The sequence below is a fragment of the Mya arenaria genome, chromosome 5, assembly GCF_026914265.1.
Source record: "Mya arenaria isolate MELC-2E11 chromosome 5, ASM2691426v1".
Lineage (NCBI taxonomy): Eukaryota > Metazoa > Mollusca > Bivalvia > Myida > Myidae > Mya > Mya arenaria.
The window spans coordinates 63,680,253-63,699,138 of NC_069126.1; the positions used below are offsets into that span (position 1 = coordinate 63,680,253).

The 18,886-nt window shown below is 33.3% G+C and overlaps 1 protein-coding gene across 1 annotated transcript; it reads left to right on the forward strand.

Annotated features, from left to right (window-relative positions):
- The first annotated feature begins 52 nt into the window (after positions 1-52).
- On the forward strand, positions 53-12,716 carry LOC128234873 (cyclin-dependent kinase 4-like). The gene is made up of 7 exons (XM_052949461.1): positions 53-634; positions 1,314-1,449; positions 2,277-2,444; positions 3,508-3,617; positions 3,958-4,008; positions 5,214-5,349; positions 6,883-12,716. The coding sequence occupies exons 1-7, from the start codon at positions 396-398 to the stop codon at positions 7,054-7,056; spliced, it is 1,014 nt and encodes a 337-aa protein (XP_052805421.1). The 5' UTR covers positions 53-395; the 3' UTR covers positions 7,057-12,716.
- Positions 12,717-18,886: the final 6,170 nt, after the last annotated feature.

Consider the following 18,886-nt stretch of genomic DNA (forward strand, 5'->3'; position numbering starts at 1 on the left):
CAACACATTTGATTCTTTTTTTACAATTGAAAATATAATTACACACCGCATCATTTGTTTGGGAAAAAATGTTTTTTTAAAGCACATGTTTTATGCGTTATTCGAAATATTTCATACGAAATAAATTATAATAAGCAAATTTAAACATGCTTCTCCAAAACCATCCTAATGACATCAATATATGTGAAATGACAACATGCAAATCTGCAGGTGACGGATGACCTTAACTGTTTTCATACAAAACGAAACATTTGACTTTTGTTTTCATTAAAACCTAATTAAATAGCATTTACTCATTAATGAAAGCATTTTACTGCTTGGGACCTATTAATAGATGAAAATCAAAGAGTTCAAGATAAATATGTAACTTACGGTTGTATGTCTCGAAAGCTATAATGACGTCCAGAGGTAGAAATGACTCGGGGGAGCATCAATATGAAGAAGTGATGCTCATTGGTACGGGGGCCTATGGCACAGTGTATAAAGGTCGTGATCTGAACAATGAGGGTCGATTTGTGGCCATGAAAATGATTCGTCTTCAAAATAATGCTGAGGAGGGAATGCCGATGAGTGCCATACGGGAAATTGCTCTGCTGAAACAGCTGGAAGCGTATGAGCATCCCAATATTGTCAGGTATACCAGTCAATGAAATTAGACTTTTGGATGAGCAAGCCCAAATTCCTTATACCAGTGATTCTCATTTACCTTTTTACACGCCCTGCAATATAAAGAAGAGATTTTGAGCAGCCTGGAAAGCAATTTATCAGTGCAGAGCTTGTGGGATTGTGCTTATTTCGACCACTGGGTATACACAAAATGTTTATGTAGGGTGGATAACTGTTAGGCTTAGTCCAAGTGATTGTACATTGATATGATTTTTTACAATTAATACTAGCAAATGTATAGGGTATCAAATCAGTTGTTCCTTCAGAAGTTTACAAGGCAAAATATTTATCAAATACTTGTAATGAACCAAACTGACTTTGTTCAGTGTATATTTCAATGATATATACATCATAAATGATAAAATTGCCACAAATATGTTTACTGATCCATCAAATGCAATGCAATTAGGATCTGCAGACAACACTTTGTAATTTAAATGATAGTACATGTTCACTGCATAACAATTAAAAATTACAATATTAAGTCATTACTTATCAAATGATATTAATGCTTACAATTAAATTAAACACAAATTGTGAACACTGTAAACTTTCTTTGTAAATTCTTTAATGATTTTAATAACTACAATATAATCAGTAGTACCTTCAGGTGAAAAGCTGTTTTCTAAATACATGAGTTTTTGTAGGTTGTTGGATGTGTGGTCCAGCAGCAGTGGTGCAGGGGAGATACAACTGCGACTTGTGTTTGAGTTCATGGACCAGGATCTGTCTACTTTCCTTGAGAAATGTCCACCTCCTGGACTTGGACCAGAGAAAATAAAGGTGAGAAATGTCCACCTCCCGGCTTTGAACCAGAGAAATTAAAGTTCAGAAATGTCCACCTCCTGGCCTTGGACTAGAGAAAATAAAGGTGAGAAATGTCCACCTCTTGGCCTCTGACCAGAGAAAATAAAGGTGAGAAATGTACACCTCCCAGCCTTGGACTAGAGAAAATAATTATAAAGGTAAGAAATGTCGAGTGCCTTGTGAGAGGTACAAGTAGAATTTTAAACTTCTTCGGTATGACTTTGCTAGTGATTGAACCCGAGACCTTCCCGTCCCTGGAAGCTCTTCCATTCGGCTTTCAGGACAGTCATACAATCATTCAAAATAGACGCTCTACCTGTAGGCTATTGGGGCAGACATACAACCCGAGACCTCCCACTCCCTGGAAGCTCTTCCATTCGGCTTTCAGGGCAGTCATACAATTACCCAAAGTAGACGCTCTACCTCTAGGCTATTAGGGAAGTCATACAATTACCCAAAGGGGCAGTTTTACCTCTACACTATTGGGGCAACCCGAGACCGCCCACTACCATCAGGCTATCAGGGCAGTGACATTTAACCATGATGAACACCTCCGTCTGACTATCTTACGGTCATACAATCCATGACCTCCTACTCCTTATACAAATGCTCTGCAACTATCAGGGGAGTGATACAATTATCCATGGTAAAATGGCTTCAACAAAAGCATCAGTAAAATCTAACTTCACTCTTGCTATCAAAGGGTAATGGTGAATGTTACTGGTGCAGCCTGTGTCAAAATTTTGCTATTAAATTATTCAACCCACTTAATAATAATAATATGGATAACTGGTCTTTTTCAGGACTTGATGTATCAGATGTTACGAGGTGTAGACTTCCTGCATGCAAACCGCATTATCCATCGTGATTTAAAGCCCCAAAATGTCCTCATATCTGCAGATGGCCAGCTGAAGCTCGCTGACTTTGGACTGGCCAGAGTGTATGCCTTCCAGATGGCTCTTACACAAGTGGTAAAACCATAATAATGTAGGGCTCCTCATTGGTTGAAAGCAGCATGACACTGTTTGTCACTCAAGCATTCAATTGACTTATAAAGGAATTATATTTCATAAACAGATAATAGCCCATTTTTGTATAGTCCAATGGATTACTTTGACCACCTCTTACAGTGATTGGAAATAACACAAGCACGCAAGACCTGTACTGGTTTAGTACTGGGCTTGTTCATCCAAAAGTCTAATTTCGATGACTGCTCTTACAAAAAACCTTCAACAAGTGACAAGGTGGAACTAAGCTCCCATAATTTTGCATCATGTCCATTTGCACAAACCCTGCACTTGTAAATTGTTTGCCAAGCTTGCTCAACGCCTAAATTTCATATAGCAGGGATTGTTTCAATTTCATCAGCCAACAAGTAATGTTAGATTTCGGTCTTGTTCAAGAATGAATTAAAATGCCTTGATTGGCTTCTGTAACCTTGAGACTGCCAATTCATTGTAAATTATAATGTAATTGAGTCAGGTTGAATCCTCTGAGAACTTGCTAATCTTAGGTTGTTTATAAAGAAATCGTGTAGAGTATAGTATCATTATGAAGAGCAACATTTGAATAATACCTTCTGTGTTTGCAACAATCGTTGAATTACTGTAAAAGTTGGATTTGAATCCAATATCATGAAGCTAGATCATCAAGAATCCTCAAAGCAGTTCTGTTTTTCACAAAAGTATTACACTTTTTTTTATATCATTTCTAGGTACAATATCGCTGCTAGGATTATTGATATAACGACCCCAGCATTTTTGAAAATAGAATATGTATTTATTTGTATGTATACATCAAACATATTACATAAAACAACAAATAATCACAGATATGCACAATAACTTAGCATGATCATATCACAAATTAAAACTGTATTGCAAAATTTTAAAAATTATCACCATATTCAAGTTAAAAATATTGCATTCTGTTTCTAAAACAGAAATTGTACTAGTTGTATTATCCTAACTTAATACCTTAAAAGTAGAATTGTTTGTTTCTTATTTAGATTTGGCTAATCTTTTTGTTGTGTAGGTGGTTACATTGTGGTATAGAGCCCCTGAGGTGATCCTACAGGCCCAGTATGCCACGCCAGTGGACATATGGAGCTGTGGATGTATATTTGCTGAGCTGTACAACAGGAAGTATGGGAAAATGCAAATTCTGTTAAATTGTTTGAAATGTTCATGACTGTACATCTGTAATATAGTCATGAGATCTCTAAACCTCATTTCAAAATTCTCAGTTCACCTCTTATTAAGAATTAAGATTACATTATGATTCAGTTTCTTTGTAAAAGTTTGCAAAAACAGTAACACTTGCCTGGTAAAAAAATGCCAAAATTACTATGGACAATCAAAACATGAATATGAAGAATGAGTTTTCCGTAAAGTCTCTCTTTGTCTGTAGGTGTTGGTTAACTGCTTTTTTACCAAAATTCCTATCATCTTTTGATGGCATGATTTTATTTTTCTTACATTTCAGACCACTGTTTGTTGGACAGTCGGACATCGATCAGCTGATTAAAATATTTGAGTAAGTACCCACTGTCAGAATTTTTATAATCTTTAAATGTTAAACATTGTTAATTTTTCATATGAAGTCCTTACTTATTAGATACTATTAAATTGGAACCTCAACATTTATACATACCGGTACTTCAGTCTTTGCCTGAATTGTTTCAGATCACTAGACTATTAGTCTGTTCAGATTAGCAACCACTAGCACAACAGCTTTATCACTAGCCTTAATATAAAAGGTCATATTTACATGTACCTTTATTATACCTATATGACTATATGTATATATTTGTTAAACGTAGGCATCAAAATATAAAAAAAAATCTCTATTGTCTGTCACAATGTCACATAAAACTCTATATATCATGGTTGATCCTTCAACAAACCTAAGCCAGGGCCTTTCCTTTTGTCACTGTGTTTTTAAAGACTGCACTTTCTAAGTTTCATATGACTTATTCTTTTGAGTCTGTCCTTGCGCTCATCAGATTTCTTACGTAAATTTGATGTTCATGCTCAAAAAGTTCATCATTTTCTACACATGTGGTAAGCACTTAATAAATCAACCAGTGTTTATGTGATCTTTATGATGTGTACAAAATGCACAATGTCATTGTTCTGTGCGTACAGTGACTTTTTTTGGAATTATTTTTACCGCCTGTGCCTTGCAAATTGGGAAAAAAGGCGAGTGTGGGAAATCAGGCCAAAATAGCTAATATATAATGGCAAATATACATGTTTGAACTTTTTATGTTGTGAAAGAGCAAGTCTTGTCAAGATATTGTTAATATTTCAAGAAATTCATTGCTTTTTTATTCATTAACATAATCCGAATTTATTAAATTGGGAAAAAATGATAAAACTTTGGGAAAAATGGGCAGTTTTTTGCAAGGGGAAACAGCCTTTAGAAGGCAGTAAAATGCACCAAAAAAAATCACTGGCGTTATACTATGGTTGTCTTTTCCAGCCATCCTGTCCCAATTTCTTTTCTCTAGTAATTGATATATATACCTCTTGTTATTGATTTTTTATCCAGGGATTCACTTACTGAATCTTTGATTTTCTCTCTCCATGTTGTAAAGTCATCATGAAGTCTGAATGATATATATACACACCATGAATTCAAAATAATATCTACATTGGGAGGTGGTCCTATGAAGTCTGACTGGCCTTTTACTGAAACTATATATACTCACTATGGATCCATCATATCTCCTCTTTCAGGTTGCGAGGTCGTCCTCTGGAGTCAGAATGGCTGTCATCTGTCACCTTGCCATGGTCATCATTTCAAGCCTTCCCTCCTAAACCAGTCTCGTCATACCTCCCAGAAATGGAACATGTTGCCATTGACTTGTTTGAGGTGAGCTACATTTACTGTTTCTTAACCAAGGTAACGGTGAGTGTTGACTGCTCAGTTAACTTTCCCCTAATTTCTCAAACTATCTTAAGTCCATTAATATGCTCAGCACATTACATACATGTGTCTCTGCCTTGGTATAAACTTGTTAATACTTTCCTTTTAAGGAGTTTTAAGACATTTCTAAAAGAACTTCTATCAACTTCTCTTTATGCCATTGACTTGTTTTGAGGTGAGCTAAATTTACAGCTTTCTTAAACAAGGTTGCAGAAAGTGTTGACTGCTCAGTTGACTTGGCCCCAATTTCTCAAACTATCTTAAGTCCATTAATATGCTCAGCACATTACATACATGTGTCTCTGCCTTGGTATAAATTTGTTCATACTTGCCTTTAAGGAGTTTTGAGGCATGTCTAAGAGAAATTATATGAATTACTCTTTATGTTGTCGAATCTTGTCAATTAATATGGCTTAATTAAATAAAATAAGCCTATTAATCTTAAGAATGTGTCGAGATATTAATGCTTAATCTTGGTCATATAAATAATGCATGTTTGATTGGTCAGCCAATGTGACCAGAGCATAGATGGACACAATTGAACTTAAATATTTCTTTGAACTGATATTTTCTGGAATAGACTATTGAGTATTGTAACCCTTCAAGGTGAGGCAGCAGTAATACCCTGCCTGTGTCCTGTCAGTTCAGGAATAAAGTAAGAATTAGGAAACATCAGTACAAATACCAGTGTGTTTCTCTCTCACCTTTATGCGAATGGGTTCAGGACCCTTTAGATTTTAAAAATAGTGACACTTTTGTGAAAAAGCCAGCTTTTCAACAATGAATATGGAATCATTGCAGATTGCTTGAAATGACACTAAATATATGGGTCTGTAATTCGGTCCCATTCCAAATGCTAAAACTTATTCATTTTTCCTAAATCTGAAAATAAAATTCCAAACCTGATGTTTTGAAATAAATAAATTGGCCTCACAAACAAACATTTGATATATTCTTAAAGAAATATCTTTATCTCATTATTATCTCTTCAGTTTATACCTGAAAGTGTTCTTGATCATTTCTAGGCAAAATTTGAATTTCCAAATTTTAGTCAAAGTGATATATTTTTACATGGCGTTCTTATTCCCTTCTATTTACCTGAAGCAAGCCAGAATGCGCATTAGAAACTAAGAAAAATTGTGATATACAATCTACTTGTCTTAACTCTAAAAAGAAGCCATTGTTACACAAGCTGGCTATATTCACTATGAAGACAAATTAGATAAAAGCCTATATAATATAGTGAACATTACAGTTTAACTGGCTATAATTGCTCTCTAGTTATAACTTGTATCTTATCATGTTACTTTATCTATGCGGCTGTTCATGCTATGATGATTTTTTTGATGATCATAAGCTATATATGCATGTATGTAAAGAAATGTTCTGTTCTGTTCTGTCATTAAACTATTAAACTACCCTAAACTTCTGTTTGTCAAACATTATTAAACTAACCTAAACTGTGTTTCTATATTTCAGAAACTGTTGGCATTTAACCCCCATCATCGCATCAGTGCAAACGAAGCCCTGAATCACCCATACTTCAAGGATATGGACCTGGAAAGTGTGCGGACCACTGCATCTCTCTCCCCTGTATCGACGTCCGAGGGCGACAGTGCAGACAGTCGTTCAGATACACCTGTCAGTAAATGAGGGCTCATCCAGGGCGTACAATATATGTGCAGACAATTTAGTATGGACTGTTACAAATGTCTATATAGTGACTTGTTAGTATGTCTTGTCAAGGGAGATAATTGGTTTTGCTGTTACTATAACTGGTGGTCAAAAAGATATTACCAACGTTTCATGCACTTTTTAAACTCTGGGGTAATGAGGATGCTGTCAGCATAGTATAAAAATGATCATTTTAACATATTTGTACATGGTGCAGAATTACTTCCTAATGAACTTAGCATTTGAAGGTTCTGGAGCATTGAGTAATAATGGCTTTTACCTCGCCCAAATACACTGAGTGAATTTTGTGCAACATATGTAGCCTGTCAATTGACTTCACTCACATCAAAGAAAGCCCACTGCCACCGTCAATGATCCAGCTTTTTCCTTTATCTTCACTTACATCAAAGAAAGCCAACTGCCACTGTCAGCTATCCAGCGTATTCTTTTGATTTCACTTACATCAAAGAAAGCCCACTGCCACTGTCAGCGATCCAGTGTATTATTTTGACTTCACTAGCATCAAAGAAAGCCCACTGCCACTGTGAGCAATCCAGCATATTCGTTTACAAATTGACTTGGATTTAACTTCAAACGGGCCACTCACCTGGCAATGATCCAGACATGAACAGTTTGCAGTTATTTCACATCATGCAGACATTTAAATTGAAACCTTAGACTTACTGTTGGAAATTGTATTTGGCAGTACAAATTGATTGTTTCTTTGTTGCAAAAAGGCATTAAAGATCGTTCTTTTTTTAGCTGATAAACAAATACTTTTTGCCTTATTTATTTGCAAACATAAGTAAGATGGTGAACACTCTTTAACGTATTGATCAGTGATTATGTTTTAAAGTTCTGTTGATGGAACATTTGTTTTGTTTGTTATAAAAAAAGGGTATTTTTACTTGATGATCCCTATTGATTTTGGGGTCAAAGTTCAAGGTGACTCATGCAATGCACAGAAATCTAATTTGCAAAATAGAACTTCGTTGAAGAGAGTTGTGAATCTTAACAAGTAGAGGGGTTTTTTTTTATATTAAAAACAGGCTTTTCTTTTACATTAATACTCTACATGAAATTGAATGGAACTTAAGCAATTCTTTATTTTTACACTTGTCAATTGTATATATACTAATGGTACTAACAACTTGGGATTTAAAGTGCCTACTGTGATAGATAAATGTATTCTTTCGGTACCAATACCTCGGTTTAACTTTTGAATGTACTTTTATTTCACCATTACAATTTACAAATTATTTGTATATAAATAACTGGCCGACATATTTCTGGTATTCTTGTGATAGCATGAGGCAATTCCACTTGAAAATGCACTCACAGAATGGGACCAAAACTTGTTTTGTTTTTTAAAAAAAAAATTTTTTATATTCAATGGCAAGTTGTGTCTTTCATCGGTTTATTTTGTAGAATTATTATTGTCATGTATGAAATGAAAATTACATTCTGTTAGACTGTTTACAGATGAAAATGATTTTGATTGGTTAGGAATAGTTATTGGACAAATATTGGCCAATCAAAATATATTCCGACTGACTTTGACCAAACCAAGGAATAGTTGTATGTAATTGGGTGCAGAAGAATTAATATCTCATGATTAAAAAAGCATATAATTTAAAGGGACTAGACACCAGATGGTCCCAAAATGGGCAAACACATTATTTCCTAAAAACAAGTTTAAGACCGTCAATATAAGCTAGTATGTGGTCGATAATTCATCATTTAACGTGATTTAAAGAATATTCGCAACACTCATGTCTTGTCACACGCTATCTCAGCCGAGTTTCCCTGTTTATAAATAGTGTGGAATGGTAATTCCTAGCACCTTGCTAGTCACATGATCGTTTCACCTGTCAAATAAGGGATTTAGCCAACGTGCTGTCATTTTCATCAGTGCTAATCTCTTCCGTCAATTTCATTACCAATGTTTACCTTAACACCCAGTTAACCTTAACATACCCAGTAAGTTTTGGAATGGATTTGCAAAAACTGCGAAAGATAAATGTCATTCTTTTGGTACTTCAGTTTTGTAAGGTTCAGTCTATTGTAAACACAATGTCAGTTGGATGTAAGTTAATAATTTTTTCTATTTTCTTGTAGCATCTGGTGTTAAGTCCCTTTCAGACTGTATGGCTATATAACTCCACAGACTCATCCAATTCAGCGAGGAGATTTTCACCTAACTTGCCTTTTGAAACTGTCGCTGACTGTTTTATGATTGTTTAGTTGTGCCCATTGACTGTGATGGATCTTCAATGTGTACATTTAGTTGACTCGTGATATATGCATACCTACTTACACATTGCATTTCATATGTTATTTTGCTTCATGTTTTATATTCATTCACTCACAATTTAGTGTCAGAATTCATTTCCTCTACATATATACCGGTAGTGTCTTTGGGTATTTTTTTATTTTTCTTTGGACATTGCATGATTCACATTCATATTTTTACTGAACTTATTTTGATATTAGCTTTTTTGGTGCTAAACATGATTGTCATATATAATTGAATAATTAAATCCAATGGATATGATTTACATGATATACTATTTAGTGTACTTTATACTGTTGAACTGAAACTCATAATTTTGTTAATATTTTGTTTAATGATTTTCCATGTTGTTGTAATCGTAAGATATACAAAAACAATGGCTCAGTTATGCTTGTATAGTTTTTTTACCAAGCTTTTAGTTGCAGTAGTGTATAAAGATGTGTTAAACTTTGTATGAACATATATAGAAGGTAATGAACTGACAATACTTGAGCAATGTGACACGTTCGTTTTTAGCTCGACTATGGAAAAAGGAGAGCTTTTCTACTCACCCCAATGTTTGTGTTCAGTTAAAGTCTTGTCACAATTTAGGATTTTTAGTCATATCTCATTAACTGTCATTCAGTTGACTTTAAACTTCACATGTTTTGATCAGGGTCAGCCAACAGTTAGGTTAGACAACTTTCAATGATACTTCATACAGATTATTGCTCTTGATTGACTTAGGGATGTTGGTTCAAGTTTTAGGGTTTGTTGGGATTTTAACGCATATATCTTAAATACCGCTTGCCTTGTTCATTTGTCTTGATAATACACACAGTTGTTCAGAGCCATCAGACAATTAATTTGGAATACCTCTATGTTTCTACAAAAACAAATAATGGCCTTTGATTGACTTTGGAAAGTTGGTTAAAGCATAAGGGCAATTTGGGATTGTTACTCATATCTCAATTGACATGATTATTTACACAGTTCTTCAGGGCCATCAGACAGTTAAAACAGGTAACTCTTTATGCTCCTTCATCTAGATTTTGGCCTCTGATAGACATGCAAAGTTCGGTTAAAGGTTTTGTCACTTTTGGACTAAATACCATATCAATAAATTGCATCTCACTGAAGTGGTATGGAACTTCAGACAATTAAGTTAGACAACTCTTTATCATCCTGATTAGAAATTATGGCCCTTGATTGAGTGGGGTTCATGTTTTTCCTCACATTGGGGTTTTCGATCATACCTCAAAACTGTTGATCAACAAACATAATGCTTCACCTTTTGTGTTCGAGGGGGCAAGACAATTACAATATACCAGGTCTTAGTCCCTGTTTATAACATCTAATTTTTTCATCAATAATGTATGATATTCAGTTATATACCTCAAAGACAACGCGGCATATGGTCGAGCGCGCTGTCTTACAACAGCTCTTGTTTGACATGAAATGTGTAATTAAAGTTTAAATCAGGTATTACAGCTTCATGTACAATATCCTTCTTCTTAAATCATTTATTGTCTTCATTCATATAATGGTGAAACTGTTTTGTGTTTTATTAGCTGTTTTTGAAGAAGAAAGGTCGGGATGTTGTCATAGCTTTGGTGTTGTCATCGTGGTTGTTGAGCACAATTTGACCTTTGTCCGTAACTTACAAAACTTTAAAAATGTGTAAATGAAACTAATACATATTGCCAGAAGGGCATGCAGATTATAAAACATCTTATTCATTCACTTAAACAAAGGGGAGGAGACTATGCTGACATAAAAAGCTCCAAAAAACATTAAATGGTAATGCTGTATTTGGTATTGATATGTGTAGTTAAATTGTACCAGGGTGTCTGCCATAATATACTGGACGCACAGGTAATCGTCCATGCCCTTGTTGCTAGAGTTAATACGCTCATGTATAGCAAGTCCCATAACACTGACTTTGATTATTAGTCGAGTTATTCCCTTTTTACACTGAAAAACAACAGACGAGTGTTAGTGTTTGCTCTGCGGCGCTCTTGTTTGACATGAAATATGTAACTTAATTGCATTCAGGTATTTAAGCTTCTTGTACAATATTGTGTTTCACAGTTCATCCATTGTCACAATTCATATAAGGGGAGGAAACTGTTTATGAGATTTACTTTTCACGTCATTTTACTTGCTTTTTTCATGTCTACATAAAATTATTTTGATAAATGTGAGTTATTGATGCTTTAATGTCATGTTTTCATGATAAAATATACCTGTAATTGAAGGGTATAAACAAAGCATGATTCTTGAATAAAATATCCCCACCAATATATATATGCATTACCGGTAGCTTATTAAGTCTCCCCAACGTTTTTATTATATCTTTGATGTGGTTTATATATAGATTATGAAGTGACTAAATGTTATGAAATTAAATATTTTTAGCATGTATACAATCTTAATCATGAAATGTGAAAACGACAACTATTTGTTTCAGGATGCCATTACTACCCTATATTTTTGTACCACACTGCCCCAAACTTTATAATTGCCACTGAACAATTTATTCTTACCAGTTATTATCTATTAATAACCTTTTGGGCATTTCTTTTCGGTTGTTTCTTGTCGTGGCAAATCATTTGAATGTACTTTTTTTATAAAGCTAGTTAATATTGAATTGGACAAAATGGTGACAGTTCTGTGTGTGAAAATGAACAAATGTCACCACAACTATACGTAATTTCTTTATTGTCTGCGTTAAAACCCTTACAAAGTGGCATTGGAATTTTATTGTAAAATATCTCTGGTGGAAGATTTTGTCCACCTTTACAATAAAAGACAGAGAGATTATACTAGAGAGGAATAAATCTCTGCACCCATATGTAAGCTTTTGAATTGGTGTCCATGAAATTTAAATGAAAACACGGATATATTAAGAATTTTTATATATAAAAAAATAGAAATTTGATTTAATACAAATTTTACATAACTGTTCGAAGTATGGGGTCCAACTGTGAAAATTGTGATATTTGTATGGATTTTTACTTGTTATATTTGTATATAATTATGGTCAAAATATCATTTTTGTCCACTTGATCAAAAATTGTTGATACTTCAGGGATGTGATCTATCTGCTGATTTGTGGATTTCAGTAGATCAAATCGCTCCAGGGACCAAAAAAAAGTGATGCAATTTTTTATCAATTTTTTAACTGATAACAAAACGAACTGGTTGATTTTGGTAGTTACTTCAGAAGTTGACTCTCCAGTTTGCTTCATAAACAAAGCCGAAAGAATTCTTAACAAGTTTTTTAAAAGGCCTGTTTTGCTTCTGCGGCAGGCTGTTTTTACCCCCAACCCCAAGCCCCCAAACTCCTAGTCGAATTGGTAACAGCCCTACAGCTGCCAGGTGAATCACATCCCTGTTCTTGCGGTAAGAGTAAGATCATGTATGAGATGACTCTGATCATACTTTCTCGTTCGCTTGTCTGTTTTGCAAGAAAAATAATTCATGGTACATTCAGAATGTCAATAATACATGTGTGTAATGAAGTCCCATCACTCTGGTTGAAGTACTTATTGATGTATTCTCTTTTATCATCAGAGAAAAACTTCTCTTACACACTGTGTATAAACTCCGATTAAAATCCTAATGTACTTTCTATAAGAATTAACAACATTGTTTAAGATTTTCCTACATTTTGATATGCTGTGTTCAATGGGTTTATTTTCTATTACAGTTTTTTGAGACATTGTTTTTATTTTGAAGTTGTTTTGAATTGTCTATATCCACATGTATTGCTAAATGTATTAGTAAGCATTTATCCAGTAATGTCAGTTTTGATATGCAATGTCCTTTTTGAAAATAAAAACTAGATCAAATAGAACAATTGTTCTTCTTTTGCTCCGAATTACTTCACAAAAACATCTAGATTTAATTATTTTACTACAATACATGAACATTTCTAATATCTTTTCAGTTTTAAGGTCAAGGTCAAAATTAATCAAAGTTGTAAAAATTGTCGGACAATAAGTCATGGTACTGACGCACTCAGGTCAGAGGGTATGTGAGTTATCCGGGCTGGTCAGCTCCGTTGGTAGAGCGTCGGACTTGCAAACGGGCTACAGGTTCTTTCCCTTTACTGGCTACATACTTATCCGAACCTGTGACATTCTGCACCCAACGTTGGACTGTGGCTAATGCACTTAAATAGTGGGATTAAAAATTCTTGTGAGTCAAGAGATCCAATGATTATATATGGTCAGGTCTGAAGAATCCAAGAATTAACTTGACAATTCATGGCATATACTTTAAACATATGAAAGAAAATCAGTGGTCAACTTCACAGTCTAGTTGTGACTTTATTTTATTCACTAATTATTGTAACAACAATGTGACCTCCAAAGGTTAAAGGTAATCTACATGCCATATTCTATTATCCAGTATTGTACCGTTTTAATAGCTTGCCGGAGCAGTAAGCGCTCATGATGGTCTTTGTGTAAGTACCAGCTGTCCATCATGAATTGATGCCGGTAACTGAATTTTTGCTCAGCTAAGTTTGACCAAATTGACGTTGTCTGCTCTCTTAACTTAATCAGTTCTTATCAATTCTGCACCAAATTTTGACATATAGATAGGCTAAATTTAATTGATAAGTTTGATACCCATCAAGACCAAATTGACTTTGTCCGCCCTCTCAAGTGATCAGTTCTTATCCATTCTTCACCAAACTTAATCAAGATGTCAGCATGGCAAATTTCAAGAGAGTTTGGTAACCAGCAAGAACAAATTGTCTTTGTCTACTCTTGTTTTGATCAATTCTGAACCAAACTTGGTTATAATGTTTATACCATAAGGTCTCTGCAGAGTTTGATAACCAGCAAGAACAAATTGTCTTTGTCCACTCTTGTTTTGATCAATTCTGAACCAAACTTGGTTATAATGTTTATACCATAAGGTCTCTGCAGAGTTTGATAACCAGCAAGATTGCAAACATCACTTGAGTTACAGCCCTTGATTTGTCAAAAATTAACCAAATTCACTTGTATGCTTCAAGCTGATCCAATCTACCAAATTTGGTCAAGTTATGTATGGATGGACATTTTAATCTCATTACAAGTAAGTTCCATAAGCTTATCAGAAACTCGAGTACTATGTACAACCATTAAATCAAATATATTTTGGTTTCGAGAGCACAATCTTACAAAACTGATTACAGTGTGTTTAATATAGCTTGCATAAGATCAACAATCAAATGGCCGCAGATGCTCTGTATAATTTTAAATTGTAATACAACTTTATGATAGGTCATGAATGGAGGGGGGTAGGGTACAAATTGGCGGATGCTCTGCCTCAAAGCAGTGTTGAGTAGAACTACATAAGATATGAGACTTTATAAAAGGATCTATAAAAAACAAACTTAAATTCATTTTCTTTGAGACTTTATTTTGAGCTGAGCCAAAGGAAACCTAAGAGGGACGAGATGACTGTCTTGAAAACGATTTCACAAATCATACAAGTAAAAACAACACTACTACTTCATTGGGTGAAATGTAGAAATTGGTGTTTAATAAACAATTCATAAACAGTACCAATACAATTATACTGTCAACAATTTTGGCTACATAGCAAAATAAATTCTGGATATTTATAATGTAAAATTAAGTGCATTAATAAGAATTGTACTTGACAGGTCGTGATTTTTTTCTGAATGGCCGAGTTACAACCATAATGCTTATTTAATAAATACTGATACATTACTTATCCCTATGATGACTCTTGGCTATATAATACATCAATTTATAAAAATATTCAAATTATAAAATATAGTTTGAGTAAATTCACTGTAAATTGAAGAAAAGTGTAGGTATGTAAAAATTGTTACAATAAATAAAATAAAATATTGCAAAGTAAGAATATAAATTAGTCAGTATAAATAAATAAAACCTTACACCATATTTTATATTGAGAGAACTGTTTTGTATTAAATCTGTTACAACTGAACATCGTTTAAAACAAACCTGCAAACAGTCAACACTCTAACAATTTTTGAGAGCTTGAAGTTTAAAAAAGATTTATGATATCATAACAAAGCAGACGGTATACATAGCACTGAAAATGCATAGATAGATAAAGACCATATTTACTACCAACTGTAAACACAAATCACAGGCTTTGTGCAAGACACACACAAATATCTCCATATAAGAATATAAGAAAGGACTTGTGTAGATCTTGTGCTAAGCCCTAGAAACACAATTCAGCAAACTCTATTCTCTACAGAGTTGCATTGCAAAACAAAAGTTAAAACAAAATTAAAACAATATAACATTAATCATTTTGTATTGAATTATTTATTCATTACTTTCATAAGTCGCTCATTTACTCACTAATACATTCATTTCTTGTTTTGTTTTAGTTAGATTTTTTGTTTTTCTTTTAAAATCCTACACGTTTTCCATACCCTCGTTCATGACCACAAACATACATTTTAAAAACTAGAAGATGAAACGGTTATAAATGGTGTGATTACAGAAGTTGGCTACAATGAATTCTTTAAATCAATGTAACGAAATACTAATTAATCAAATGATTCAATTTATATACAAAATATCACAGTTTTGCTTTGATAAGCATCAAGGTCCTTTTTGCAAAGGCGATTAAAGTCTCCAAATTCAGAATTTGGCAGTGCATTAGAAACAAAATAAGTAATCAGATATTACCATCTTTGGTCAATTTCCTTTAAATAAGCTTTATACAGTAATAATGCCCAGGGGCTGTTTCAATGTAGATCGTAAGGCTTAAGATAATAAATTTCTAGGCGGAACTCTGCATTGGCGTTTATTGCATTCCAAAAGTCCAGTAGAACTTTTATCGGATAGATTCTACCTGTAAAAGGTGTATCCGAGTAGTCTTAAGCAGGGTAAAGTTTACGAGTAAGATAACTACTTGAAAAGGGTCCCTCAATAGTTAACACAACGCTGCATTACATGTACTGCTAATATATTTCGCACCTAAGATGGTAATATAGAATTACAACTAATACCTGACTAAAACATTAGTCACACCATTTTATCCATAGACTTCTTTATTTTCTATCCATTTCTTTCAATATCCAGATGAAGTTGTATATATGTATAAATATATTATTTGTATATAAAGAAAATGAAACATCATTACAATCTCCCTTAAACTCTCAATACTTGGATATTTTCAACCAATTGATATGGTTATATAACACAAGAACTTACAAGTCTTACTCTCATAAAAAACTGAATATGTATACCAGAACGTGTTAATAAACACTTTTGTGTAAATTTCGTTAACCAGAAATGATTGTTCAATTATCAAAACTCTGTTCTTATTTCGGTACCAGCTTTAACTATGGTTAAAAGGGTCGCAACTCTGGCAATAACACATTAGCACTAACACTCGGTGTGGGGTTTAATAATTAAACACTGCAAGCTAATTACTTCAAAAGCACTCTATATACACATGATTTTATCATTATGAAAAAAAACACAGAACAATTAAAAAATTACAATCAATACTCTAAATCAATGAAAACTAATTTATTGAATGAAATAATGAAATCGCTTGTGCAGTTCACGAAAACTAATACATTTTTTCAAAAAAATTGAAACAAATCAAAACGATATGATAAATCAAATGAACACCAAATTATGAGTGCTTTTTAAATCATGTCTAAAGTATAATAAGACTATTCTTAGTATGAAACATAATAAATCATATCTAACGAAAATAAACGACCAATGCCCACACACCGTCAAATATCACAGATACCTTTTAACAGGGAGCTAAATACCACAGTATTAGTACTCCAAGCTTTTAATCACAGTTTTCGCTCCTGAGCTGGGTTGGTTTCCATGGAAATATGTCGTTATCGCAAAATGGTTGCCATGACAACTTATCTCTTTGGAAAACAGGCCCCTAGATTACACTATTTATCGATAATATTTTTTTTTTCATTAATTTTTCTGGTTAATAAATTATCTAAATTATTTTACTAAATTAAATCAAGAATACACTTATTTACTGGTATATCACCTAAATATACCCAACATAATTTCAATACAATTTCAATCAAATCTTAACATTCTCACCTATCTACGCATTTTCAGTGCTTATACATTTAATCCCAACAACATCATTCTCAAATATAAAGCTAAACTCATTTTGCACAGTTTTCAATTATGCCGTAATATTGCATTTTACATTGCTAACTGTATTGCTGACAGATGTTTATTTATTTTGAAAAAAAAATCAAACTGATTGTAAAAAGCATAGAATTTCAAAATCTATAAGCTAATAAGCTAGTGAAATAAATATTTGTTAAAATACAAAATTGAGCATTAAAACATTGGTATGAAAATAATTTTAAAAGAAAATATTTTTTGATGAAGGTAAAGATAAGGATGATCTTAAAATGTCTATCAAGGCAAAACTGACGTAACTACCTGTATTTACATAAGGAGTTAATACAGTTGTGCTTGAAAATGATATGTGATATGGTCGAAGAAACAGTACTGGTATGAAATACAAAAATAACAATAAAAATGTATATAGTTAAAAAATACATCAACAAATTGGACGGAATGTGATGATTTACAAATGGACGGAATGGGTGATCTTCGTAACAATATCTAACAAATAGTTCATAGCCTTTTATAAGAAATAATTTCACATTTAGTAGTCTTAATTAATACACAGAATTCCACTGAAACATAAAATCATTCATGATTTAAATTAACATGATGGGAATGGCAGCCTCGCTCTGCCTCACTTTTCGGAGTTTGTAGGAGGTGGTCAAAGTAAACTGGTGGATTGTACGCCTATGTGGTATTAATTATTGTTGAAATGGAATCCCTTTCTAAGGCAATTGAGGATTTGAATGACAACCAGTGTCGTGTCAAATTTCTCTACCAATGTTGAACTGACATATAATGTTTGACATTGTATATATATATATATATATATATATATATATATATAATTATGCCAGCTGAAAAAATACAGATTTATAAATAATAAATAAGGTAATTAAAACAGTTCATAGAATATCATAGCAGACACATTCATACTTGCAGCCTAATCAGCAAAAAATCAAACCCTAATGATTGGCTATCCTCCAACTAATTTTCGCTGCAGAATTTCATAGCATATAAATAAACGAATACATGGGCAAAACGTTCACTCATCAGTTAATACTATTGAGTGAATAAAATCTAAATGACACAAAGCAAGAATTTTCCTCCTGTACAAAATATTATAATGTTTGGTGCTTGAGGGGGATCTAAAAGTAACAAAGGGGTTTAAAGGGTGATAACTGGTGACAATAAAGTAGTTCCTTAAAATATCCATTTTCCAATGTTTTTCTGTACTTTCTTTCTCATTAAATAACAGGTAATATCAATAACAATGATATAAGTAACAAGTTAATTCCTCGATATACATTTTGGATAATATCAAATGCTGTGTGTCTATAAATTTTTTGCACTTGCCTTTTAGCAATCAACAAGTCTTAGAGGCTATTAACACAAGGAA

What these genes read in the sequence shown, in the direction of transcription:
- LOC128234873 (XM_052949461.1), top strand. Translation starts at nt 396, where the DNA reads ATGACGTCCAGAGGTAGAAATGACTCGGGGGAGCATCAATATGAAGAA. An exon ending in TTGGACCAGAGAAAATAAAG is followed by an intron (nt 1,450 to 2,276) that starts GTGAGAAATGTC and finishes GGTCTTTTTCAG; the next exon opens with GACTTGATGTATCAGATGTT. An exon ending in AGATGGCTCTTACACAAGTG is followed by an intron (nt 2,445 to 3,507) that starts GTAAAACCATAA and finishes TTTGTTGTGTAG; the next exon opens with GTGGTTACATTGTGGTATAG.